General features: G+C 37.1%; 1 protein-coding gene across 1 annotated transcript in view; it reads left to right on the top strand.

Moving 5' to 3' along the window:
- The window catches only part of LOC136842720 (facilitated trehalose transporter Tret1-like), a 29,478-nt gene extending 11,773 nt beyond the window's left edge, over positions 1 to 17,705 (top strand). Inside the window, exons 3-8 of the mRNA XM_067110435.1 lie at positions 5,309 to 5,403; positions 7,589 to 7,739; positions 10,265 to 10,427; positions 14,571 to 15,281; positions 16,681 to 16,798; positions 17,494 to 17,705. Of these exons, the coding sequence (XP_066966536.1) occupies positions 5,309 to 5,403; positions 7,589 to 7,739; positions 10,265 to 10,427; positions 14,571 to 15,281; positions 16,681 to 16,798; positions 17,494 to 17,676 (1,421 nt within the window). The 3' untranslated portion in view covers positions 17,677 to 17,705. The remainder of the gene's footprint in view (positions 1 to 5,308; positions 5,404 to 7,588; positions 7,740 to 10,264; positions 10,428 to 14,570; positions 15,282 to 16,680; positions 16,799 to 17,493) is intronic.
- The last annotated feature ends 9,776 nt before the right edge of the window (positions 17,706 to 27,481 follow it).

A 27,481-nucleotide genomic window follows, 5' to 3' on the forward strand; every position in this document is an offset into this window, starting at 1 on the left:
AATTTATTTCATCAAGATATGGTTTTCCTCCAGAATTATTTTTCTGAAAACTCATATCCCATTTTTGTATTTTACAAAGTTCTGAAAAATTTTTAAATGAAAAGTTTTGTCCCAGACCGGTGTACAGTACTGCTAGTAAAGATATAAAGTACATTAAATTGCCTTACCTTGGTCATAGTAGCTATATGGTCCGAAAAAGTTACAAGAAATACTTAAGCATTGTTTCCCTCAAATCAGTTTCCGGTTTGTTTTCTGTAATCCTTTTACAATAAGATCACTTTTGAGAGAGAAGCCTACTCTGCCTGTGGACCTTAATTCCTGTGTCGTTTACTTGTTCACTTGTTCGCAGTGTGGTCTGCGATACGTGGGATCTAGTTCCCGCTGGCTCAGGCACAGAATTTTGGAACACAGAGGTCTTTCTATTAGAACTAGGTTTCCCCTTTCCAAACCACCCTTTTCTGCCATTAGAGAACACAGTTTAGCACAGGACCATCCTTTCACTGACCTGGATTTTCGGGTACTGTCTTTTTGTTCAAACAGACTGAACCTTTTAATTTCAGAGTCACTGACTATTAAAAAGATGAAGCCGGAATTGAACAACAACTCGTCTGGTATTCAACTAGCTGTCGTGTAATTTCATAGTAGGTACTCAATGAGGCCGTTAAATATTTTACTTTGTGAGTGGTAGTTTGTTTACATTTCACTTTAGTTTTATTTTCATATTTTTATGTTGTGTTTTTAATTTTTCGTTATTTTACGTCTCACCCTTTTAGTTTGTATTTACTTGTTCATTTTATATATTTCGTTAGTATTTTTGCTGAAGATTTATTATGACAATTCATGTTATTGTAATTTTATTGATTCTCATCCTTGTCGGTTTTTTCAGCCTGATGATGAGGTTTTATACCTCAAAGCTTGTACAATAAAGAATGTTCTTCCTGGTCTTGGCAATATTATTTATCATTAAGCTAAGATTTCCAAGTAGCCATAATTACCGAGACTATATATATATATATATATATATATATATATATATATATATATATATATATATATATATATATATATATATATATATATGTATACATCATTACTAAAGGGCATACATTTTCAAGAGGCAAGCAAAGGATTCTTTCCAGGAACCTCCCACATAAATGAATGCTTCGAAGATTCAAAGACAAAGCAATTACTAAAAGCAATTACTAATTAATAAATTGGAGCGGCTACAGTTTACTGGGCAACCCTGTCTTCAGCCAATTTTCTAGTCAGAACCTACCACTAGATGGTGGTAAGCTTTGTCAAGAAAATTGGCAGAGGGACACAAAACAAAAATGGCGACGAGATGAAAAGTAATATTTATCACAAAATTTTAGCAGTCATTTTTTACACATTTATGATTTCAGTTTCGGCAAGGCGGAATGGCGCTTCGTGCCTTATCCGCATTTTGAAATATTCTTGGCAGCACGTATGTTCTGGCAAGCGGTAATATTGTGCTGCGAGAGCTTCCCACAGGGGTTTCCCGGGGACGAAATTTGACCCCTAACCTCTAGTTATCGACGATTTACTATCTTAACCAAGAGAATCCAACTGTACCCCCCCTTATATTATGTATATAAAAAACACATGTACCTTATTCGAAATCGGAGTTGTCAGACCTTATTTGAAATCGGAATTGTTGGACCATTCTGGCAAGTCAATTCTTCTTCTCTTGTTTTGGACTGGCTGTTCCGTTTGTACCACGACGTCCCGTGTTTTTTGAGTGTTACCAGAATAAGAAACAAACGCAATTCACTCTCATCGTCACATAATTTAACCAAATCAATAATAGTGACCAGATTTGCAGTGGCAAATTGAACGTGAGACGGATGTGAAGACAAATTGAACGTGAGACAGATGCGAAGACGCCATGTTAACAGTTTGAATTCTGTGCTCGAATGGGGTTGCTTGGGGTCGCATGCGGTCACGTGGTGGGTCGAGGTCGAACTGCTTACCTATGCGGAGGGATTAGGTTGGTTGTTGCGCGGTTGCTCCAATAAACCATAAACTACCCAATAAACTGAATATAAATTAACTATTAATACATAACACGCTGCCACAAAAAAAAAATATATAACATATAAAATACAGCCTATAGCTCACACGCCAAGGTTTGAAAATAATGGTTAAAGGTACTCACTAAATACGGCACCTGAGATGACAAACTGGCACAAACAACAGCACACGCACTTCAATCAATCAAGCAAGCCATTACTGAAAGGACCCAGGGAAAGTGGGGAGGGGGAAGAAAGGTTGGGTTGGGGGGTCGGGGAGAGCTGAGCACCCCATAAGTATTGTTGATTCTAACGGCTTGCCATAGCATTCATCTGCTTCACCAATCTCCTGTGTCGTCATGTCAGGAGGACGCGCTCCGAATACTCGGGCACCATTATATTTTCCCCGTCCGCTGTTTCGTTATACCTTCCTAAATGCGAGCATAAGTAAGTCTATGAAAGGCAGTGTTGTCGTGTCCTCGCGAAGGGTCGTGTCCGTGAATAATCTTTTCTCGATGTATTCGATGAACGAATTAAAACAATCGATGATTACGATATGACAACGAGATTTTATTCTAGAGAAACCGCCTATTTTCTCTGTTCGTTCTTTTGGTTAACTGTTCAAGACATCTCAAAAGTTACTGCCCCGTAGGAGGCAGCAGTGTCAGTGCACCTCACGTGGTGCACTGTACGCATTATTAAAGGGAGTTTGCAACACACCTTTGGCCCCTAACTGCACCCACTTTTTACCCTTCAGCTTTACCTCCAAAACCGCTCCCTTTCTTTAGTCTTGCTGTCCAGCCTCTCTAACTATTACTTCTTAGTGTAAATGCGTGGTTTTCTACCTGTTCCATCTTTATATCCCTCTACTTATCTCCTTCATATTCTGAATATCTCTATGCTGCTGCCCAGACAATCCAACTCCTTTTCACTGTCTGAAGCGACGAATGGCCGAGAGTGCCCCAGTGCATGACTTGGCAGCCTAAATGTCATAAAGTCAAGTCAAAAGTTACAGACGGATTTTCCGTGAAATTTTGTGGAGGGTACGGTACAGGTATGCAGGTCAAAGAAGAGGTGATTAGGTTAGGTTAGGTTAGGTACAGGACCAGTATTTCTTCATGGACACACCGTTTATTTTTCCCTTTTCTATATCACCGAGTTAATTAAGGCATTATTTTTCATCACAAAGATGAGGTATTCTTTACCACAAAGATGAGGCATTATTTTTTATAAAAAATGCAGCATCATTCTTTATCAAAAAGAGGGTGCATTATTTTTTATCACAAAGATATGGCATTATTCTTTATTACAAAGATGAGGCATTATTTTTTATCACAAAGATGATGCATTATTCTTTATCACAAAGATGAGAAATTTTTTTTATAACAAATATGATGTATTTTTTTTATCACAGACATAAAGCATTATTTTTTATCACAACTATGATGTATTATTTTCATCACAAAGATAAGGCATTATTTTTTATCGCAAAGATAAGGAATTATTTTTTATCACAAAGATAATGCATTATTTTTTATGACAAAGATAAAACAATATTTTATTTTTATTGCAAAGATGAGGCACTGATTTTTATCACAAAAATGAGGCATTATTTATCAAAAGCATGAGGCATTATTCTTTTTATCACAAAGATGAGACATTCTTTATTATCACAAATATGAAGAAATATTTTTATCACATAGATAAGGCATTATTCTTTATCACAAAGATAAAGCATTATTTTTTATCACAAACATGAGGCATTATTCTTTATCACAACGACCTTAACACCGACACTGATAAATTTCATAGACATTATACACAGGCGTTCTTGCACCGACTGCTGTCAAATTTATCGCCAGTGACACACGCAACTGCAAACAAAATAACCAGCAAATATGGACATGCACGAACAGAAGACGGTAAACCAGTGGGTGCGGTTATCATTACATAAATCAATCTTGATTATGAAGGACCGATTTTAGGGAAAAGAAGCGCTTATTATAAAAATTAAACGAGATATTGACATGTAATTTTTTTTAAAGAAGTGAAATTACAGTTAATTTACACGGAACCAAAATTACAGACGACTTGAAAATGAGCGCGAAAAATATAGACAACATGAAAATGAGAGCAAAAAGTATAGATGACAAGACAATGAGAGAAAAAGTATAGACGACAAGAAAAAGAGAACGAATTTGCCGATTCAGAAATTCGCGGTTTAGACGTCACTCTGTCTCGCTGATATATGCGGTGTAATACACAGATTAGCTACTGAGAGATTGCCTGACAAAAACAAAAGAGAAGGAAGGAGTTAAGGAAAACGGAAACAGAAGGAACATTCCAAGGTTTAGCAGTCAGGTGCAACACAGTCACAAAACCGTTCAAACTGAAGATTGTCGCCTTGATTGCCGCAACAGTAAATGTGAGAGTGAGTCGTCTGACGGGTGTTGAGAAAGGTTTCTCCCTATTTGTCATACTGACAAATAGTCGTCATAGTTGCAGAAATGGTTTACATTTATATTCTGGATTCAATAAAATAACTGTCTTTCGTGGGGACAGTGATTTACTTATAATTCGTTACCTAAGTAAGGCAAGTGAATTAAAAGAGGAATACATAATAAAAGGAGTAGAGAGAGAGAGAGAGAGAGAGAGAGAGAGAGAGAGAGAGAGAGAGAGAGAGAGAGAGAGAGAGAGATTATCTGAAGATGCAATCAATAGTTCTTCGATATTTAAGTCAAGATTACATCGTCGGGCCCTCTTGTTTTTAATTATATGACCTGATTGTTCACATCTATTTTATTTCTCTCTCTCTCTCTCTCTCTCTCTCTCTCTCTCTACATGTTATAATCCACAACAATCGACCAACATCCAGGTACAAAATTCAATACCTAGGGTAACAGAGGCGAGATTGTTTTGATGAAATGCGCCCTTTCCGTTCATTACTTGTCCCGGTAGTGTGCTCAGGTAAAACACTTGAGCTGGGGTGGAGAGAGAGAGAGAGAGAGAGAGAGAGAGAGAGAGAGAGAGAGAGAGAGAGAGAGAGAGAGAATTCTTCATACTACGCCAAAGTAAAGCATGAAAATTAAAATACAAAACAAAATGTTACTCCTTAGGCTGCATTGAACCTTACCATTTCATTTCTTCTGGGGCAACGAGTAACGATCACACTATCAAATCTATTTTCCGGTCGATTTATTATATAAGAAATAATACACGACGTGACTAAGAACACTATTAATATAAAGTCCCTTTTTCCTTTTTCCTTTCGTCAACAGGACGCACTTCCAGCTTGAGAATACGACCGAGCGGCACAAAAAGACAACTACTGGAGGAGCCGAGGAAGGAATACCGATGGAGGGTGCTAAAACAGGTAAACAAAAGACGAGTGGCGGAAGAAAAACATTTTTGGCATTTTTCTGTACGGTTAACAATTCACTGCATGTCACCAACGAGTTACGTCTGCAGGGAATGCATTCAGGGTTAAGTACTAGTGGAGAGTATCGCAACGAGCAGATAGAAGTGGAGGTTTAAGTGAATGAGCGTTTTGTGTTCGTCCTCTACGTTTTTGTAAGATTCGTTGTTGACAATTTACTGTACGCTACTGATGATTTGCTGCATGCAGTCAATACTTTACATCTTGAAGGAATAAAACACGATCAAATAACCACCGTCACAATGGCAAGGCATCACAACAGGGAGGGGAAGACTAGTAGGAAAGTAACTTTTTATATATATGTATATATATACAGTTAAGTATACCTTAGTTTTACCAGACCACTGAGCTGATTAACAGCTCTCCTAGGGCTGGCCCGAAGGATTAGACTTATTTTACGTGGCTAAGAACCAATTGGTTACTTAGCAACGGGACCTACAGCTTATTGTGGAATCCGAACCACATTATAGCGAGGAATGAATTTCTATCACCAGAAATAAATTCCTCTAACTCTTCATCAGCCGGCCGGGGAATTGAACTCCGGCCCATCGAGTGACAGTCCGCAGCTCTACCGACTCACCCAACAAAGAGCTTATATATATAGTAAGTATATATATATACATACATATATATATACAGTATATATATATATATATATATATATATATATATATATATATATATATATATATATATATATATATATACATTATGTAAAGACAGATACATACATACATGGACAGACAGACAGACAGACAGACAGATACGCATTATTACTTCAAAGGGTAGCCTAATGGATGCCTTGATTATGAAGTTCCCTTTGGAGGGACATTGCCAACAGTCTACCTTGAGCGGTGTACAATGGGCAGGGCCTCTGTCCCAGCTGCAGTGCTTTCTACCTTTTAAATTTTATCCGTTCCCTTTTTGGTTTCTTTTTAACTAGCTGCTCAATTTCAACTTCAATTTTCTCAATTCAGTGAAGTGCAAATCCTTGAAGGCGAACCCTGTGAGGAGCAAGACATGCGGCTCCGTTGTCTCGATTAACTATCTTAAAATATTGCTACTACCGCTAATCACGACAACATTGAATTGTAACAAAATCAAAGTGAAACCCTTATCACGAAACCTCACGCTGAGGGACTGCACTTCACAGTAAACTGAAAACCAATTCTCATACGGATTATGCATGAACAACAGTCATTTTAAGAAATCATAGTTGAAAAACCATTCCAAACATGTTCCGCAATAAAGGCTGTAAAATATCGACAGAAACAAATGGATGAATTATGCATAAGTAATAACAGCAATAAAGACAGGGAAGCACTACTGCCCTGGGTCAAGGCTACATCGATCGCCGTCCGGCCAAAATGACAAAGGTAATTCCGGGAAATGATTTTGTCCGAAGAATCTGTCTCCAGCTTCGTCGCCTTTTGCGTTAAACCCTGAATATTTCACAGGGGTTGAGTGTGTGGGCGTCTAGGCGAGGGTGGAGGTAGGGCTGGAAGTCGTGGCTGACGGGGGAGGGGTGGGTAGGTGGGGGAGGATGGTTAGTGAGAGTGTTTTAACTAAAGACGAGATATCTCTATATTGTGTCTGATGGCTGACACAGGGCGGTTCGTCTTTCTCTGTGGGTTATATGTAATCATATCTGGATTTATTTCAAGTGGCAATGGCTACCAGAGGAAGCTCTTGAACAAAGGGAATTCGTTTCAGTTAATTAATTAGATCTTGATCTCATTTGTTGTAATCTTATTAAGACAATAGTAAATTATCACGTACATCACAAGTAATCAAAGTTACTACAATTACTTTGAGTACAATATCATTCATTCTTTCCCCCAACTGTCAAACACAACTCACTTTCTGCATCCGTCCATGACCCCTATTCTTTACGAGGCGTGTTCAACGCTTCCTTAAAGGTTAAACCTTTTATTTTTCATTTTCCTTTCCGTTACTTGTTTTCAGCAGGCTTGGACCAAATAAGGTACGTTTGTATACCAGTTCCACTAGTCTCCATACTATAGAATAAATGAATCTCCATACTATAGAATAAATGAAAATGTGAAGTATTCTTATTACTGCTTTCTTTGAGCTTAATTTTTTGGCATCATTCATTCCTTAGTTCTGCGTAGTGGCAATGGGATCAGCGGGCCACTTCTGCATTGGCACCATATTGACGTGGCCCTCGCCTGGATTGGCAGACATGGCACTCAACAACAAAACCCTCGTTGGAACTGAATTTACACTGACGGACGCTCAGATGGACATGGCAGGTCAGTAGTGTCAAGAGTCATGTTGAAAGTTTTATTTTTCCTATTACAAAATATTTTTTTTCTGTCTTATTGTGTGTGTGTGTATATATATATATATATATATATATATATATATATATATATATATATATATATATACACTATGTATATCCATATACATACATACATATATATATATTTATATATATGTATATATACATATATATACAGATGTATATATATATATATATGTATATATATATATATATATATATATATATATATATATATATATATATATAAATTATATAAAACGATGCTTTTTTTCAGATACATTTTAGGCAAACAAACAAACACATTTGCTGACTCAATGGTAATAATGACAGTAAAAAAAGTTTAATGCAAATGATTATAAACGATTCAAAGAATGATACGAAAACAATTCAAAATGAAGGAACAACATTTTACGTAAAATCAGTTAACCTCCGACATATCAATGAAACGACAGAAAATGCATAACAGATAACAAACAACTTGTTCCAGATTTAAATAACGAAGAAAAGTCTGCCAGAATTTAATGACTTTTTCGCATAATTAGGCGCTCTCCCCCATATCTCAGTTTTAGCGTTTTACCCGAAATCGGGAGTTATAATTGCAATTATCTTGTCCATTTGCTTAAAAAATTACAGTCATTAGGACATAATTTTCATTCCGTTTTCGAAACGAATCTTTGCTGTCGATTATTTGTCTGAAATATTGGACGCAGTGGAGAAATTGGCGAGATTAAACTTTGATTAATTTTCGGAATCAAAGCTGCGCCAATACACAGAATATACAATTGGTATGTTCGAACTAAAAATTCACAATTCAACAATGCAATTTTTTATTCTTGTATAAAGGCATTTATAAAAGCTAGCAGGTTATCAGCAAAGAAGGAAACGAAAGAAAAAATTTAAATTATATATATATATATATATATATATATATATATATATATATATATATATATATATATATATATATATATATATATATATATATACACACAGTATATATATATGAAGTTTTTATCACACCCTGTTTTACATACAATCGTGAAGCTAGAAATGTCGCTTAATATCAAATTCACGCTACCTCGGGACAATCCATTTATCACTTATAAATTCCCCTTCGGTGATAATTCCCTACCGGGGATATTCCCGAGGTAGCGTGAAGCGATGTGTAGATATGTCATCCTATCAACTTAATCCATTACGATATAAGTATATATATATTATATATATATATATATATATATATATATATATATATATATATATTTTTATTTATATATTATATATATTCATATATAGACATATATATATATATATATATATATATATATATATATATATATATATATATATATGTATGTATGTATATGTGTATATACATATGTATAAAGCAATGTGTTGATAAGTGATAGCTAACCCACCAAGTTGAAAAACAAATCTGTGTTCCCCTTTAGTGTGTCTGCCTCAGCAATGGCCTTCAATAAGTTAAGTAACTGTCAAATTTCGTGCAGGTACTGCTGATGCGTTTTTATTTATATAGTACATTATTACTTGATATCTACACTCATACATTATTACTTGATACCTACACTCATTCTTATTGAACAATACACATTGAAGTTCAGCTACCACTGTAATTTTTTATACACCGAACTTCAGCTGCTATCGTAATTTTGAATTTATTGATATTCATCTACAATTGTAATTTTGAATTTTATATATCTACTAATCTATTCCATAAAGGTCTCAAGAATGCATTTACTGAAGTCTAACATTAAGACGCAATATCATATGAATATTGGGCTAGCATCAATTTGTAATGCTTAACGGTTTTACATTAAAGTATTCCAGTTTTGCTTAAGAACCTTCTAGCGTTACTTTGCAAGTAACTTGGAGTCATTTGGTAGTTTGTGGTACGTGAAGTTATTCAGAGTTACCATTTCAAAGGTTAAGGTAACTAGGAATAAAAACACTGTTTATGGTTTCTTAAGGTCATCTTGACAAAGTAACAAAGATTTCTGTGACTCAAAAAAAGAGTTGTTTTCATACTGTACAGGTCATACAGACTCAGTAAAAAAAAAACGACTACGGTATTTGCTGGCTATTTAGATTCATAAGAGAAAACGTTGATCTTTGTTTGTGCAGTTTTTTATGATACAAAAGAAATACTTTTCTTAGTTTATAAACGCGATTGCTACTAGAGTGAAAACTACTGTTCCTCGTGTTTGCGGGTGCAGTAAACTAAAAGGAGATTACTGTTCTCTGTTCGTGTGGAGAGAGAGAGAGAGAGAGAGAGAGAGAGAGAGAGAGAGAGAGAGAGAGAGAGAGAGAGAGAGAGAGAGAGAGAAGGAAACACTGGTCCCAGTCTGTTTTGAGTGACTGTGACCACCATTCGATCTCTGCTGGTGAAACTCAATGTGACCCAAAAGAAAAATACTTACCCTGGTTTGTGTACGCAATTATAACCGAATCTTTTCCACCATGACCTTACAGGTAGCCTGGTCCAACTAGGATGCCTTTTCGGTGCTTTCTTTGCTGGATGGTTAGTGAACGTGGTGGGAAGGAGGCGTTCTTTACAGATAAATACGGTCCCTTATTTCCTGGGATGGATTATAACTGGCCTTTCTTCATGCTCAACGCTTTTCCTTTTGGGAAGGTAAGGCTTCATGTCGTCTATTTCTTTTCCTTTTTTTTATTGGCTTTTAGGAAAAGTGAGATGCATACTCAATTCCGAGAATGTTAGACTACATTCTAAGTTTTGAGGAATGTTCAGAGCACTTAACAATATATGAAGGACTGTTAGATTCACATTCTGAATTCTGGGGAAATGTTAATACACCTGCCAATCACTGAGGGAATTACAGATAAATAAACGTTGCGGACATGTTAGGTGAACACAGAAAGGTTTGAGGATATGTCAGGTGAGCTTTGTTATATTCATATATCAAGCATGGCAGTAATCAGTGGCTCACATAATAATTTTCTAATTTCATCAACTCATGTTTCTTATCTGACTTAAATATTGCGACTGACAATTCTGAGATCGGAGTAAATATGACATTCACTGAACTTCAGTTCTCTCGTTATTACAAAGTAAAAAAAAAATTATCAACAACGTCTGGAAAAAGTTCTCACCTTAAAGGATCTCCAGGAAGTTCTCATCTACGAAAACAGAATATTCATTAAGAAGTGAATAATTATTGGAATAGAGAGTGTTAAATCAACCAACAAAAGCCAAAAGTCTGCCCTTAAGCATCGTAATCTAACCTAAAAATATTGTGAAAATGATTCTTTTCAGTACAGATGAAATAACAACAAATTTGCAACTATTATCTGGACCCAGGACCCAATGATTAACAAAAGGAAGATGAGAAATAATTTGATTTCTGATACCACAGATTGTTGAGATTAAGGACAGGAAAGCAATAATGAGGAATATGTTATATGCAATTCACTTGAATTTTTTTTATTACTTTGACAATACAAAATACACACACACAATATATATATATATATAATATATATATATATATATATATATATATATATATATATATATATATATATATATATATGAATGTCTTTTCCTGTAATACTACAGTGTAATATGAAAATAAGAAGGCCCATAAAACACTATTTAAACGTTGAAACCATATATTTCGGGCACTTGTTTCTGTGCCCTGTTCACTGGTAGAATATGGACAGGTGGAAAGTTACAATGGTATATATACAAAAACATGAAGGTGTGGCCTTAGGCCTCCGATGTTAAGGAGGTGGCGTTTCTTAAGAAGGAGGAGATTGACCAAATTCCCTAGTGGTTTTTGGCCTCATTAGCTCCCGTTTGGCGATGGATCTGGCGGTCGCGTTTCTTGGGTCATCTTCTTCAAAAGGGGTGCGAGGATTAAGGTGTCAATGGCGTCCGATTTCCAATGTCCTCCTGACAGGTTCATATTGTTGGTTTGATTGATGATAGCAGATTCCAGCATCTTTCTTTTGTACGGACAGCTACTCTTGAAAACCAACTCCGCCCCACTCCAGTTAATGACATGCCCTGTATTTCTAATATGTAGGAAAATTCCCGAACTCTCCGAAGCGTAACGTACTGATCTTTTGTGCTCTGTTATTCTTTGCGAGAGCGATCTACCTGTCTCGCCTACATAAATGTCATGACAATTACTACACGGTATCTTGTAAACTCCGGCTTCTTCCCTTTTGTTATTTAAGTATACGTTAACGAGCGAACTCCCGATGGATTTGGGATAATGGAAAATGAAAGGATTATTAGAACTGAGTTGCTCGGTGGCCTTTTGGATGTTTTCATCGTATGGAAGCTTTATTTTGTTGTTGAAATCTATTTGTCTGTTGTGAGTGGGACCTCTGTAGTATATTTTATTTGCTTTATTAATAGCCCTCTCGATAATGTGTGGTGGATAGAGCAGTTGCGTTAGGTGTTGGCGGATCGTGTTAAATTCTTGATCCAGGTACTCATTTGAACATATCCTAAGTCCTCTGAGGAATAGGTTGCACCCTACCATGATTTTTAATGAGACGTCGTGGTAGCTTAAGAAATGAATGTAGGAGACAGCGAAGGTGGGTTTTCTATATACTGTAAATGCATACCTGTTCTGTTTTCTTATGATCAGTACATCTAGGAACGGCAGTTTTCCGTCCTTTTCCCATTCTGTTTTAAATTTTATGGTCGGAACTAGCGAATTTAGCCTATTAAAAATTCCTTAAAGTCCCCAGCTATTGTCCCAGAAAGTAAAGATATCATCTACGTATCTAAGCCAGATCATGTTATGGGGTTTGATAGACGACAAAAGTTCTGTTTCGAAATATTCCATGTACAAGTTTGCTAGAAGGGGTGATAGGGGACTTCCCATGCTACAGCCAAATTTTTGTTTGTAAAAATTACCATTGAAAGAAAACACGTTGTTAGTTACACAGAGGTTGATAAGTTTTAAAGTTTTATCTATGCCAAGAGGAAAATGGTCTTCATATGGTTGTAACTTCCTCTCTAAGAAAAACAACACGTCGGCAATCGGGACTTTAGTAAATAATGAATCGACGTCTAGACTGAGCAGTTTGATGTTGTTTGAGGGGATGTTTAAACTATTAAATTTTTGTATGAAATCTTCTGCATGTTTGACGTGGGAGGATGAGAAGGTTCCTAGAAAGGGTGATAACAAGTCTGCGAGCCATTTTGATAATTTGTACATGAAAGAGCCCCTGCTAGATATTATGGGGCGTAAAGGAATCCCATCTTTATGTGTTTTCGGGAGGCCGTAAAAATAGGGGAGAGAGGGGTTGATTACCTTGAATATCTCTAGTAATTCTATGTCTTTTTTATTGCCCCCTATGGTTCTAACTGATTTGTTAAACTGAGCAGCAATATTTGTTGTGGGATCTTTCGTTAATTTGTCGTAGGTCTCCGCATCGTTTAGAAGTTCTTGAACTTTATTGATGTATGTCTCCTTGTCTAACTGAACTATTTTCCCGTCTTTGTCAGATTTTGTGATGATGATATCCCCCTTTTTCTTAAGCTAACTAATGCATTTTGGAATCTTTTCGGGAGCGAATTTTTGTTGTTATTTTGCTCCAAGACATTTAGCAAAATGCCTTTGAGACATGCCTCTTTCTTGTCATAGTTGTTTTTGCAAAATGTTTATCAAAAGCAACTAGGAAATTAAGATTACTCTCAGGACCAGGTTTTAGAGCGAATGAAACTCCAAGATTTAAAACGGTCTGTTCTTCTGCAGTGAGGGGATGGTTAGAGAGATTCAGCACATTATTGGGAAGGCCAAGATTATTCCATACGCTGTTCCTAATCAGTCTTTTTAATTTGTAGCACAAATTTCTGGAGTGGGACTCACTGTTTTCAATAGCACCTGATAGCACAAAATATGAAAGATATCTGTACATACCATCATCCCTACACATGAGGCGAAGTGACGTGGCTAGCTCACTTATTTTTCTTCTAATCACATAGATGTCTTGGTGTGTGGCAGAAGATTTCATACAGAGCACAAAAGATCAGTACGTTACGCTTCGGAGAGTTCGGGAATTTTCCTACATATTAGAAATACAGGGCATGTCATTAACTGGAGTGGGGCGGAGTTGGTTTTCAAGAGTAGCTGTCCGTACAAAAGAAAGATGTTGGAATCTGCTATCATCAATCAAACCAACAATATGAACCTGTCAGGAGGACATTGGAAATCGGACGCCATTGACACCTTAATCCTCGCACCCCTTTTGAAGAAGATGACCCAAGAAACGCGACCGCCAGATCCATCGCCAAACGGGAGCTAATGAGGCCAAAAACCACTAGGGAATTTGGTCAATCTCCTCCTTCTTAAGAAACGCCACCTCCTTAACATCGGAGGCCTAAGGCCACACCTTCATGTTTTTGTATATATACCATTGTAACTTTCCACCTGTCCATATTCTACCAGTGAACAGGGCACAGAAACAAGTGCCCGAAATATATGGTTTCAACGTTTAAATAGTGTTTTATGGGCCTTCTTATTTTCATATATATATATATATATATATATATATATATATATATATATATATATATATATATATATATATATATATATATATATATATATATATATATATATATATATATATATATATATATATATATATATATATATATATATATATATATATATATAACACACGCACGCACGCACACACACACACACACACACACACACATATATATATATATATATATATATATATATATATGACAATAAAATACTCCTAAAGAGATGTCCGTATTTTTCAGGTTCTTATCGGGAATAGGGGTTGGTTTAGCTAACGTGGCTGTCATAACCTACGTCATGGAAACGGCAGATACCAAACTGAGGGGCACGATGTCTGTCGTGCCGGTCTTCTGCATCGTGTTTGGTGGCCAGTACACACTGGGACTGGGCACTTTCCTGCCGTGGCACTACCTATCTCTGGTTTGCTTAGCGCCGGTCCTACTGATGCTGGTCGCTTCCTTTATCATTCCCGAATCCCCGTCTTTTCTGGTCCTCCGAGGACAACGAGTAGCCGCCGCCCAAGTACTAAGGCGACTGCGGGGTAAGTACGTCGACGTAGAGGAGGAGATGGACGACCTCGAGAGGCGCAACCAATCTCCGCAGGACAGGAAGACATCGGGATACAAGGCCCTCTTCAGGAGGAAGATCATGGCTCGTTTAGGCATCGTCATTCTGACGTTCCTATTCCAGCAGCTGTGCGGGAACTACGTCTTGATCGTACAGACTGGAAGGGTCCTGGAAGCTGCTGGAACGCTCTTTGATCCCGCCACGGCAGCGAGCATAGTCGTCAGCATGAGAATCGGGGGAACTGTCGCCGTCTTCTTTCTCGTGGATCGCATCGGCAGGAAGTGCTGCCTTGTCATCTCACATTCAGTCAACGCCTGCTCTTTGATTATCCTTGGGACGTTCGTCTACCTCAATGACAATTCCACTGGGGCACAAACGTTCACGAGGTAATGCTTCATAATGTCTCACGTTCTTGAGAGTTTACTAAAGAGTGGTAACTGAAATTAATCTCCAATAAGTTATACTCCATTAGTTAAATAGGCGCTGTCTCCTGTGAGGTTTCAGCTCTTCAGATTACGTTTTATTTAATGTTTGGTTGTTATAGAATAACAACTATAATCACGATGTCATTCTTGTCAAGTTGCCATGGGACTCACAATTATTTAATCTGCAAACGTGAAAAACTGCATCTATATGATCTTAAGTATGATGAAGTTACTGAAGTTTTCTTGAATGAACAGAATCACACATGAAGTAGCCACACTTCTCAAAACGAATATTATTCCTGTAAGGTCATGCTCAAGTGAACTGCTTTTGTGATTAACTTTAGGGTCCTGGAGCATCAGTGCTACGTCTTTCCTTATCACTGCTTTCTCTTTTTCTTACACTTAATGCCAACGAGGAGGAATTTTTAAGGTAGGCTTCGAATAAACTGCCGCTGTTTAAATTCTTGTCGTTGATGCAAAGGCTTCAATCAGAAGACATTTGAAAATGAGTCTCAATTTGCAATATTTTCCCATTTATTTACATGGAACGATCAATCACGGGTGTGCTGAGCTGAAGATGATGGATGTCATGAAGGAACTGAGCTGAACATAACTATTAAGCTTATGGTGATCGTCGTGAAAATAATAATAATAATAATAATAATAATAATAATAATAATAATAATAATAATAATAATAATAATAATAATAATATTATTATTATTATTATTATTATTATCAAACATGAACTGATGAAAAATGCCAGTTGCACCGATGATACCATCAAACACATATATCGAACCAGCAACTTGTGTCAGTTCTGAAACTTGTCCAAATTACTTTTAAGGCCAGATGATAAAACACAGTTTCGAAAGGCTGCGTCCTAATATTTAAAAATGAAGTAAAGAACTAAGGTTGTAGGCAGGAGTTCAAGTTTAACAATTGTTCTTTTAATTAAAGGCACGAACGTAGTGTTATCTGTTCGTAATCCGCACACTATTTTCTTGGTACGTTTTCAAAGGACGTAACTAAAGAACTAAAGCCTGTTAATATTTTCTTAGATATTCACAGCAAAAGTTGACAACATGCAAAGAATAACTGATGAAACTTATTAAACTACAGTTTTTCCTTCTTGCTGCAAAGAACAAAATAGAACGAAAAATGAACATAGCAGTACCTACAGTCATCTAAATGCTTCGACTTTCCTTAAGCTAATATTGAAAGAGGGCTTTCTTAAAAAAAACAGCTTCTATTTGTAGCAACACATATAATTACACATGACTAAGAGGTCGAAATAAAGACTTTAAAACCTAATTTTTCCTCCTTCGCCTGCTTCTGAACACCACTATTCTGCTTTCAGCCTCAAATGGATCCCGATGTTCTGCGTTGCGACCTGCCTCTTCTTCGGTGACATCGGACTGCATTCGCTGCCTTTTACTTTGGCTGTGGAATACTTCCCTACAAGTGTTCGGTCACAAGTGAGTAACTGGAATAATCCAGAATACGACAGATGGTCGAGTATAGGGAATAAATAAATAAAATATACGAGAGATAGTCGAGTATAGGGAATAAATAAATAAATAAATAAATTAATTAATTAATTAAATAAATAAGTAAATGAATGAATAAATAAATAAATAAATAAATTAAATAAATAAATAAATTAAATTCATAAATAAATAAATGAATAAATAGAAAATAAATATAAGCGTTACTGAAGTTTACAACAGACCTTGGGAGCCGGGTGCAAACTCTGTCAGTAGTTCATACTAAAGGTCGAGTGAGTGATTAGTATTTGGAGAAGCATGAGGTCGTGTACAGGAATATGTTTGGTGTGCTTGATAAATTCCTAGTGAAAAAGTCCTTCACTCTAGTTAACTCTTTTTTTTTTTTTATCACCAAACATCAACTTCACGACCAATCAAAAACATTCCTCGATTTTATACAATACCATTACCAATTCATTTAATAAACGAATCTATAAATATACTAACAACGACTCAAACACTGTCTCACCAGCTTAGTGAGTGCTCAATATCAAATATATGTTTGATTTTAATTCTCAAGCAAAGATTTTACAAAATAAAACAGTAGAAACAGTCTGCCTACTGTTTTCTTTTCTTGCAGGCGAAAACATTCGAAATAATCTTTCTAATAATGAATCTCTTCACAGGCATCGTCTGTGTGTATGTCCTGCGGCACTGTCTTCGCCTTCATCACCTTGCAGTTGTACAGCCCCATGCAGGAGTTCCTGACGCAGGCGGGTCTCTACTGGTTCTATGCCAGCTCCAGCGTCGTTGCGACCATATTTACTCTAGCGCTAGTGACTGAAACCAAAGCCAAACCTATTGGATGATATGTTCTGTTATTAAAACGCGATAAGAACTTGTGATGTCCTTTCCCTGACTTTTATCGTCTTTCAACAGCCGTGGAGGCAAAATTCACTCTTGTTTGAGACCTCGCTTTATACAAAATCGTACTTTTTTCCCCGGGGTGGGGGGAGGGGGAGAAGGAGAAGTTTCACTCTGTATGACCTATTATATAGCGGATGTATCTGTATTCGTAAAGCTGATTCCAAGTGAGGTCAGAGTGCATGTCAGGGGCTCTTCAACTCAACATTGTTGAACCCACGTTCTTTTTAAGATGACTGAACAATACTTTGAGGAAGCCATAAGATTTGGAGAACACATCGAAAACTGCTGTTCATAGCCTCTGAAAAGGTAGTGCCACAATAGTGGGTTTCCAGTATCTTTCAGCTATGGAGCCAAACTTTGTACCAAGAAGCCGATTTCTTTTTTATGGTGGTACAAAATAAAAGCCACAGACAGACAGACACGGTCGACCGGACAGACAAGAAAACAGAGCGACGGAAAACTGAAGAGGGAAAACTGTATCCCAAGATTTTTTCGGTAGGGGACTAATAAAAAAAGAAATATACTGTCTACATATTTGCAGAGCTTGGCGACAAACGCCAAAAGCTGCCAGAAAACGTGCTCACGCGATCCATCGAAAATTCCAGCACAAATTCCCAGTGACTTTTGCAGAAGAAGAAATTCTTTTGTTTGCATGTCAGCTTGTCCTTACGAGGTGTTTGCTTGTGAGGGGGGAAAAAAATAACCCGTTCCGTGTTTTTTATTGCCTCTGACTGAATTGGGAAAACAATGTAAGGATGACCATTTAATTCATGAGGAAATATTTTCTTATTTACTAAATAGATTCGGTAAGTAATTTCTGATCACAAATAGCCATACAAGCGTTTCTTTATTTGTTTTTGTTTATCCTCTTGGTTTATTTTCATTTGTATTTATATAATTTCCTTTTCGTGCGATCTGTTTCTTCTTTTGACACACAGACATCCTTTACCTATGAAACAATCTTCGCAAGGTAAGGGCCTTTTTTTTTTATTCCTTCCCATCTGAATGTATAATAATAATAATAATAATAATAATAATAATAATAATAATAATAATAATAATAATAATAATAATAATAATGATGATGATGAGAAGGAGAATCGAGCAGGTTCCCGAAAGCTCTCGTTTGTATAAATATTTCTAATAATATTTACATTTACACCACTGTGGATTTCTTCACTATTTTAGTGACTGATGCTAGTATGGTGTTTAGTGTCGTGGCATGCCACTCAGACGTCGCGGGTTCGGGTCTCCCCCATGGCAATGTAAAGACATTTAATCGTCATAGGAGATGTTACGGCGAATGATTAATTACAATATCGAACGACCTAGCACAACGTACTTGCGTAACTGGGGTACGAAAGAAATAATGGAAAAATACAACGCAGATTTAATCATCAATTGCTGTCTTCGAAGTTAGTTTTCTGTGAAAATAAAAGCAATCATTTATAATGAGTTTCGAAACAAGAGGAGCCAGAATCCAAGGAATCCTAGCTGGATTAGCACAACACCTGAATTTCACCTTCATGCCACACGCTGTCTAAAATAAGAGTGCAAAGCTACCATCCCTAACGTTATCACACGCTAATGTATAAATAACCACAAATTATCTAGTAACTAACGCTTTTTATTACCATCTATAAATCTGCGCGATGCTTCCCTCGTCGTAATCAAGAGTTGAGACTATAAAAAGCTAAGGTAAGCATGTCGGATGATATATAGCTCATTACCTCACGGGACGTATGTCAAATTATCTTCCCTTCGTCCAGTGACGTCATAACTTAAGGTAAACTAATGAAGGAAGGGGTCGCGGAATATCGTAAGTATCTGGCATAGTCCTGAGCTAAGCTTCACGGTCCTTTCAATGAAAAAGTAAAGTTTTAAAAAAGAAGCAAACTGATGTGTGGTTGTCCTTAATAATAAAAGTTTTCCTGTTTTCCAAATGAAGCAATCTATTCATTTCAGGATTTATAATATAATAACAATGAGAAATTAAAAAAAAAGATACTGACCTACAAGTGGAGTTAAACCTGCCAAATAAAAGCAGAGATATCACTACAAGAAGAAGACTAAGGTTAACAGAAAAGCGAACATACAGTAGACCAGGAAGTCACCAGTGAGGCGAATGAACCATCACGAGAACATGGAAGCCGTCAACAAGGTTTCTGAGTTTATCTGGAGTAAATCAGGCTACTGGATACGTTCCGGGAACGATGTATCTGTAATAAATCAAGCTTCCTTGTTTTAAAGTTGGGACCTTATCTGACTGAATTCTACGAACCAGCTGCAGCTAGGTAGTGGGATATCTGATTTTTACAGGCTCGCATCCCCCTCACATCAGTTATCAGAAATCAGTCACTAGTGTGGGTTCAAACTGCTCAACCTGAGTCACTTTTTCACTCATTTTACTAGTTTGTTGGGCATACTATCACTCATTACTGCTTACACTAGACTCCTAAGCTCTGTTACTAATTTCCATGTAATAATTTTCGAGATGATGTAGCTTCACCATACCATGTTACTCCACAGTCACTGGAAATCTGTGGTCGTTCCTGCTGGTTGCCCAGACTCTAGAGGCCTACACCAGTCATTTTGCTCCCTTTTCCAGCTCACTATTCTTATGATCCTTTGGGCAGGGCACAACCAACCAACCAACCACCCAGCCATCCATATGTGGTCACCCGTTCAAGTACGGACCAAACCTAATGTTACGTAATTTCACTGATGGGAAGGCCTGCCGCGTAGCTAACGTGTTACTGCTGTCGTCTCTTTATCCAAAGAATATAAGAAGATATTCGTCTGAACATCGGGCTTAGATGCTCAGGAGAAAGTCACAGTCGGAAAAGTTCTCGACCGTATCACTCTCATACTAGGTTTTGTGGTGACGAAGAACTTTCCCCCCTTTTTTTAATATCGACCTGCTTTGTGTGTCGTGCTAAAACTTAAGTCATGCACGCTGTTATCTCTTCTATGGGTTTATGGCGTACTGGTTTTATGGCAATGCTAATAATGTAATAAAACTCTCTCTCTCTCTCTCTCTCTCTCTCTCTCTCTCTCTCTCTCTCTCTCTCTCTCTCTAAAATATATATATTGGGTGTGTGTGCGTGCGCTTGTGAACAATAACTAAGAAGACAATGTTATTTTGTTATAACCTGCCACACACAAAGTTGTAAAGAGTAAAGCATAATAAAAAGTGGTGTGAAAAATAATCTGAAACTTTAATCAGAATTGAAGAATCACCGTATTGGAATATTTATCGTAGGTTTCTCAAACTACTGTTAATTATTAGAGTTTCATTACTGATATAAAGAGAGAAGTACTTAAGAAACAAGATGAGAAAATATTAGCAGTGATTCAAGGATATAAAAGCATACAAAAGAGTTACTGCTAGCAAAGCAGTACAGAGTATATACAGTTATTGCAGTACGTAAGAGAGAACGCGTCTTTTCGAAACAGGATCCAAAGAAGTTAGAGAACTTGATTCCTGTGACACCTGGCCGATCCAAATATTTGTTGATGCACGAAGGTTGGAAATTCGAGCTCGCAGAAAATTTCTAATGAAATATGTTCATGCACATATACATATACTCATGCTTGTATATTTTGGAAAGCTGGAATGAAAGGAAGGCTAAATATTAGACTAACTGATCATGACCGATATAACAGTTCTGACAGTTTGCTTTACTAGTAATGTGTTTAATCATAACCCGCAGAATATGCAAAACTATATATATATATATATATATATATATATATATATATATATATATATATATATATATATATATATATATATGAATACATGTATGTATTTCCTTCCATGGTCTTGAATTTGGGGTATGTGTTTATATTATATATATATATATATATATATATATATATATATATATATATATATATATATATATATATATATATATATATATATATATATATATACAGTATATATATAACCTGTATGTACATATGTGAATATACGTATGCATATACAATGCACATACACACAATATATATATATATGTATATATATATATATATATATATATATATATATATATATATATATATATATATATATATATATATATATATAAGCCCGTAAATAAATACGTTCAAATTCAAGGCCATGGAAGGAAATGCATACTGGCCATGGCACAGCCCAAAGTTAGAGAGCACTCGTTACACTAACAACGCAAAGGGAGCACGTTTGCAAGCACGTTAAGGGTAGAGTTCTTAGGGGATAAAGAAGGGGAAGGAAATAAAACACTGACGAGACTTCTGCATGAAAGCACGAGGCGGCGACGAAGCACCGAAAGTTGATGCGGTAGGGCTTCGCCTTTATCTTGGACATCAAGAAGATTATGGGTACCTAAGGTTGTCTGCGTTTTCTTTCCACGCGACTCTCAACCGCTGTAAACTATAGAATATAGGCCAAAGGCCAAGCGCTGGAACCTATGAGGTCATTCAACTCCGAAACGGAAATTGACAATAAAAAGGTTTGAAGGGTGTAACAGGAGGAAAACCTCGCAGTCGCACTATCAGAAAATTGTTGGAGATGGTGGAAAGTAAGATAAAAGAAAGAAAATATGAACGGAGGTACAGTAAAAGGAATGAAAGGGGTTGCAGCTAGGGGCCAGAGGGACGCCGCATAGAACCTTAAGTAATGCCTACGGTGCACCGTATGAGGTGCATGACGGCACCACCCCCTACGGGAGCGGAGCTTTTATAGTTTTCCGACTGAACTTCCAAATACCGGAGAATATCACAGAACATGACTGTACGTCCTCAAGTTGAAATTTAATCAGCAAAATGAAAATGTTTGAAGTCGCTCTCGTAACTGACTTGAGTGTCACGCGGAAATGTCAAAGAAAGGATGTTTCCTGTATCCTTTGAAATGACTCTTCTATTACTTGCAACCCCTCACGTGAGACAGGGGTCGAAATACCGCAGCCAAATTATTCGTTTTATGGGTTTTGTTCTTTTGCTATGTTTTAGTGAATGCATTACGTAACGACGAATGCTGTCATGATTATTGTTGATAAATACTGTAAATTGATTGAAATTTCAATGAATTTTCTTCCACGTAATGTACTTGATATATCCTGTCAGAATATTAAAACAGGGATGCGTAAAATCGCGTATTTCTAGTGGAATGGACTGATAACCTGTATTGGCGAATAATGTACATTAAAATCTCTCTTTACCGGCCATTCCACCGCCACAAAACCCGAAATAGAGGCGAACCTAAATGAAGACCATGTACGAACTCCTAAAAAGATAGGGGAGAGAGAGAGAGAGAGAGAGAGAGAGAGAGAGAGAGAGAGAGAGAGAGAGAGAGAGAATGACCAAATAAAGCAAGAGGTAGAATAAACGTTATGAAATCTTAAAGGTCCACGAATCACTGTCACGCATCAGTTATTCCGGATCGAAAGAAAAGGGTTCCGGAAAGAGAAATATCTTTTTGAGGAACCATCCAGGTAGAACGGACCTGAAATGAAAATATGAGAAATGTGCGAAGGAGTCTGTATTGACAGTCCATAGGGAACGCTGTCATGATATGTCTACCTGGGAAAAATATAGGAGAAAATCACAAAGGAAATAATTAGTAGAGATTTTGAACAATGCGCCTTTCTAGCTTTTGACAGGTGAGGACTGCAAGGCTCTATCTTTATACAGAAAACACACACACACGCACACATACACACACACTCATGAATAAAAAGTGAAAGGAACAGAATTTAACGTTCCAAGTTCTGAGATGTGAAAAGATAGAAAAAATATACTTATAGAACAGTATAATTTTCAAGCGACAAGCGTGCAGTGTTTAAAGAAGCAGATTATCATCTATTGGACTTGAGTTATGATTTTTATTTTGAAAGCAACAAGTGACAAAAAGGCAGAAATCAAGTGTTGAAAATGAAATAAAATCTATGAGTTTTATTTTGGAAGAAAGACAAGACAAAAGACAGAAATCAAGTGTTAAGAATGAGATCAAATATATCGCCTTCGATAAATGCCCCTGGTGAAAGTTTATATTCATCTCTATTCGCTTCCTCTCTTGTTTAAATGGCAATTACGAAAATAAGGATATTTTTTTCTTAGCTGTTCGTCTCTCTGTGATGCTATTCACGGCAAGGCACCGAGATGTGCCATTAACATCATCTTGACTGTAGACAGCCGTGTCTACGACCATTTGTTTTGCGACGCCAGTTAAATGTACTGACAAAAATCGAACTCTACAGATCAAGGAAGCATTACGGACAAGACATCTTACTTTTACGAATCAGATAGTAACTGTTCGTAGGCGATAAGGCTTAAAGTTGAAGTTAACACCACGTACGGACGAATATCGAGGATCATTACATTATGAAGCTACTAATTCCGGAAGAACATTCAAGTGAATGTACTTATGGTACGAGATCACTTTATGCACATACGGTCTTAGTCGCTGCAAGAAAACAGTGGTATTTCTAAGAATAAAATTCACAAAATCAATCGCAGAACCACCCGTACAATCAGGTAGCTATTCCATAATTCAGTGACGAAAGAAGAAAATGTCAAGCATGACTTAAAAGTTGTATACTCCAAAAACACGAATAAAAAAAAAACAGCAAAAATTGCATCATATGTTATGGCGCATCTGCTTTCTTCATTTCTCAGATGCATCTTTTTCCAAAAGGCTTGAACAAATTTAAAATTTTCCTCGTTTGATGCAATCCTATCAAATAACTTCCTTCTCCTTTACTTCGCTATACTGGGAGGCCATTTGCTCTCTGAATCCTATGGAAGCAATGTTATTGGCTGTCATCCTAGGTTCCATAAAGGATACGCTTCCTCGATCCTCCCAGCGCCTTGAGGAGAAAACCTTTGCATATTGAAGTTGTTGTGACGGTGTCCTTTGCTTTTACTTGCTGTTTTTTTTACTATTATTTTAAAATTTAAATATTTCGTAATTCGTGGGGAGTCAGAAGTTGTTGTGAGAGTCACGTTTGCTTTTTCTTGCTGTATTTTTTTTTACTATTATTTTAAAATTTAAATATTTCGTAATTCGTGGGGACTCGGAAGTTGTTGTGAGAGTCACGTTTGCTTTGAATTGCTGTTTTTCCTTTTATTTTATAATTTAAATATTTCATAATTCATGAGAATACCAGTCTATGTAGGTAATGATAAGTAGCGTAAATTCACAATACCAACGCAACAAGTTTTATTAACAAGTCTATACAGTGAATTTAATGAGTCTGCCACTTTTGAGCGTTTCGTTGGATCATTCACCAAATTCACACACATTCAAATTTATACTCCAAACATATATATACTTCGATGACAAATACTGTCGATACATTCACACGAAAAACCGATGATTCTCAAGATTACCTACTGCATCTTTATGCAGATATCGCGAACATATTTCACGAGACAAATAAATGGACCGCTGAAAGCGTTGTGTTTCCAATTTGTTCCATTTACTTTGGAGTCGTAAATCAAACCGTCCGAACGATGAAATATAGACTACTTGTTTTCGAGACAAAATTGATGGCGCTCCGGGGAGGACTGTACAAATCAACTTGTCCTTCGGTTTTGTTCAAAGCTTACTGCTTAAACTTTTTTTTTTTACAGAGGGAAAGAAAAGTAAAAGAGCGATTATAACCTACTGCTTCAATCAGGGTTAACACCTACTTAATTTGTCTTTCCTACTCTTGGTTTCCTCGGGTCTTGACTGCATAAGGGCATTAGGGAAGAGAGAGAGAGAGAGAGAGAGAGAGAGAGAGAGAGAGAGAGAGAGAGAGAGAGAGAGAGAGAGAGAGAGAGAGAGAGAGAGAGAGAGTTTCATTTGAAGGCAAGTGATGCCAGTCACATCATTAAGTATATATTTACTTAATTTTGTACAAGTGTGAGGCTGTAAGGCCAGGTAGCTTATACACACACACACACACACATATATATATATATATATATATATATATATATATATATATATATATATATATATATATATATATATATATATATATATGACTATTTATCACATCACCGTGATTCATATACAATCAGAAAGCTACAAACGTCCTTTAATATCCAATTCACTCTACCTCGGAAATAATATATTTTCATATATGTTACCGAAGGGGAATTTTTAAGTTGATAATAAGTCCACCGTCCCGTGGGATCGAACCAGCGACGGACGAGGAATCAGGACTACAGTGAGGCACTAGCGAAATCAGCCACAAGAGAGGTATAAGTGAATAACATCTCCCGTCAACTCACCCGTCGAACTCAGGTGTTTTGCGTTTGGAGACGATATCCACCCACCTCTGCCATGTTGACCGTGTAGTGCGTTTGTCGCTCGTAGCCATATTATGACTATTTATCACATCACCGTGATTCATATACAATCAGAAAGCTACAAACGTCCTTTAATATCCAATTCACTCTACCTCGGAAATAATATATTTTCATATATGTTACCGAAGGAATTTTTAAGTTGATAATAAGTCCACCGTCCCGTGGGATCGAACCAGCGACGGACGAGGAATCAGGACTACAGTGACGCACTAGCGAAATCAGCCACAAGAGAGGTATAAGTGAATAACATCTCCCGTCAACTCACCCGTCGAACTCAGGTGTTTTGCGTTTGGAGACGATATCCACCCACCTCTGCCATGTTGACCGTGTAGTGCGTTTGTCGCACGTAGCCATATTATGACTATTTATCACATCACCGTGATTCATATACAATCAGAAAGCTACAAACGTCCTTTAATATCCAATTCACTCTACCTCGGAAATAATATATTTTCATATATGTTACCGAAGGGGAATTTTTAAGTTGATAATAAGTCCACCGTCCCGTGGGATCGAACCAGCGACGGACGAGGAATCAGGACTACAGTGACGCACTAGCGAAATCAGCCACAAGAGAGGTATAAGTGAATAACATCTCCCGTCAACTCACCCGTCGAACTCAGGTGTTTTGCGTTTGGAGACGATATCCACCCACCTCTGCCATGTTGACCGTGTAGTGCGTTTGTCGCGATCGTAGCCATATTATGACTATTTATCACATCACCGTGATTCATATACAATCAGAAAGCTACAAACGTCCTTTAATATCCAATTCACTCTACCTCGGAAATAATATATTTTCATATATGTTACCGAAGGGAATTTTTAAGTTGATAATAAGTCCACCGTCCCATGGGATCGAACCAGCGACGGACGAGGAATCAGGACTACAGTGACGCACTAGCGAAATCAGCCACAAGAGAGGTATAAGTGAATAACATCTCCCGTCAACTCACCCGTCGAACTCAGGTGTTTTGCGTTTGGAGACGATATCCACCCACCTCTGCCATGTTGACCGTGTAGTGCGTTTGTCGCGACGAGCCATATTATGACTATTTATCACATCACCGTGATTCATATACAATCAGAAAGCTACAAACGTCCTTTAATATCCAATTCACTCTACCTCGGAAATAATATATTTTCATATATGTTACCGAAGGGAATTTTTAAGTTGATAATAAGTCCACCGTCCCGTGGGATCGAACCAGCGACGGACGAGGAATCAGGACTACAGTGACGCACTAGCGAAATCAGCCACAAGAGAGGTATAAGTGAATAACATCTCCCGTCAACTCACCCGTCGAACTCAGGTGTTTTGCGTTTGGAGACGATATCCACCCACCTCTGCCATGTTGACCGTGTAGTGCGTTTGTCGCACGTAGCCATATTATGACTATTTAT

This window comes from Macrobrachium rosenbergii, chromosome 10, assembly GCF_040412425.1.
Source record: "Macrobrachium rosenbergii isolate ZJJX-2024 chromosome 10, ASM4041242v1, whole genome shotgun sequence".
NCBI lineage: Eukaryota > Metazoa > Arthropoda > Malacostraca > Decapoda > Palaemonidae > Macrobrachium > Macrobrachium rosenbergii.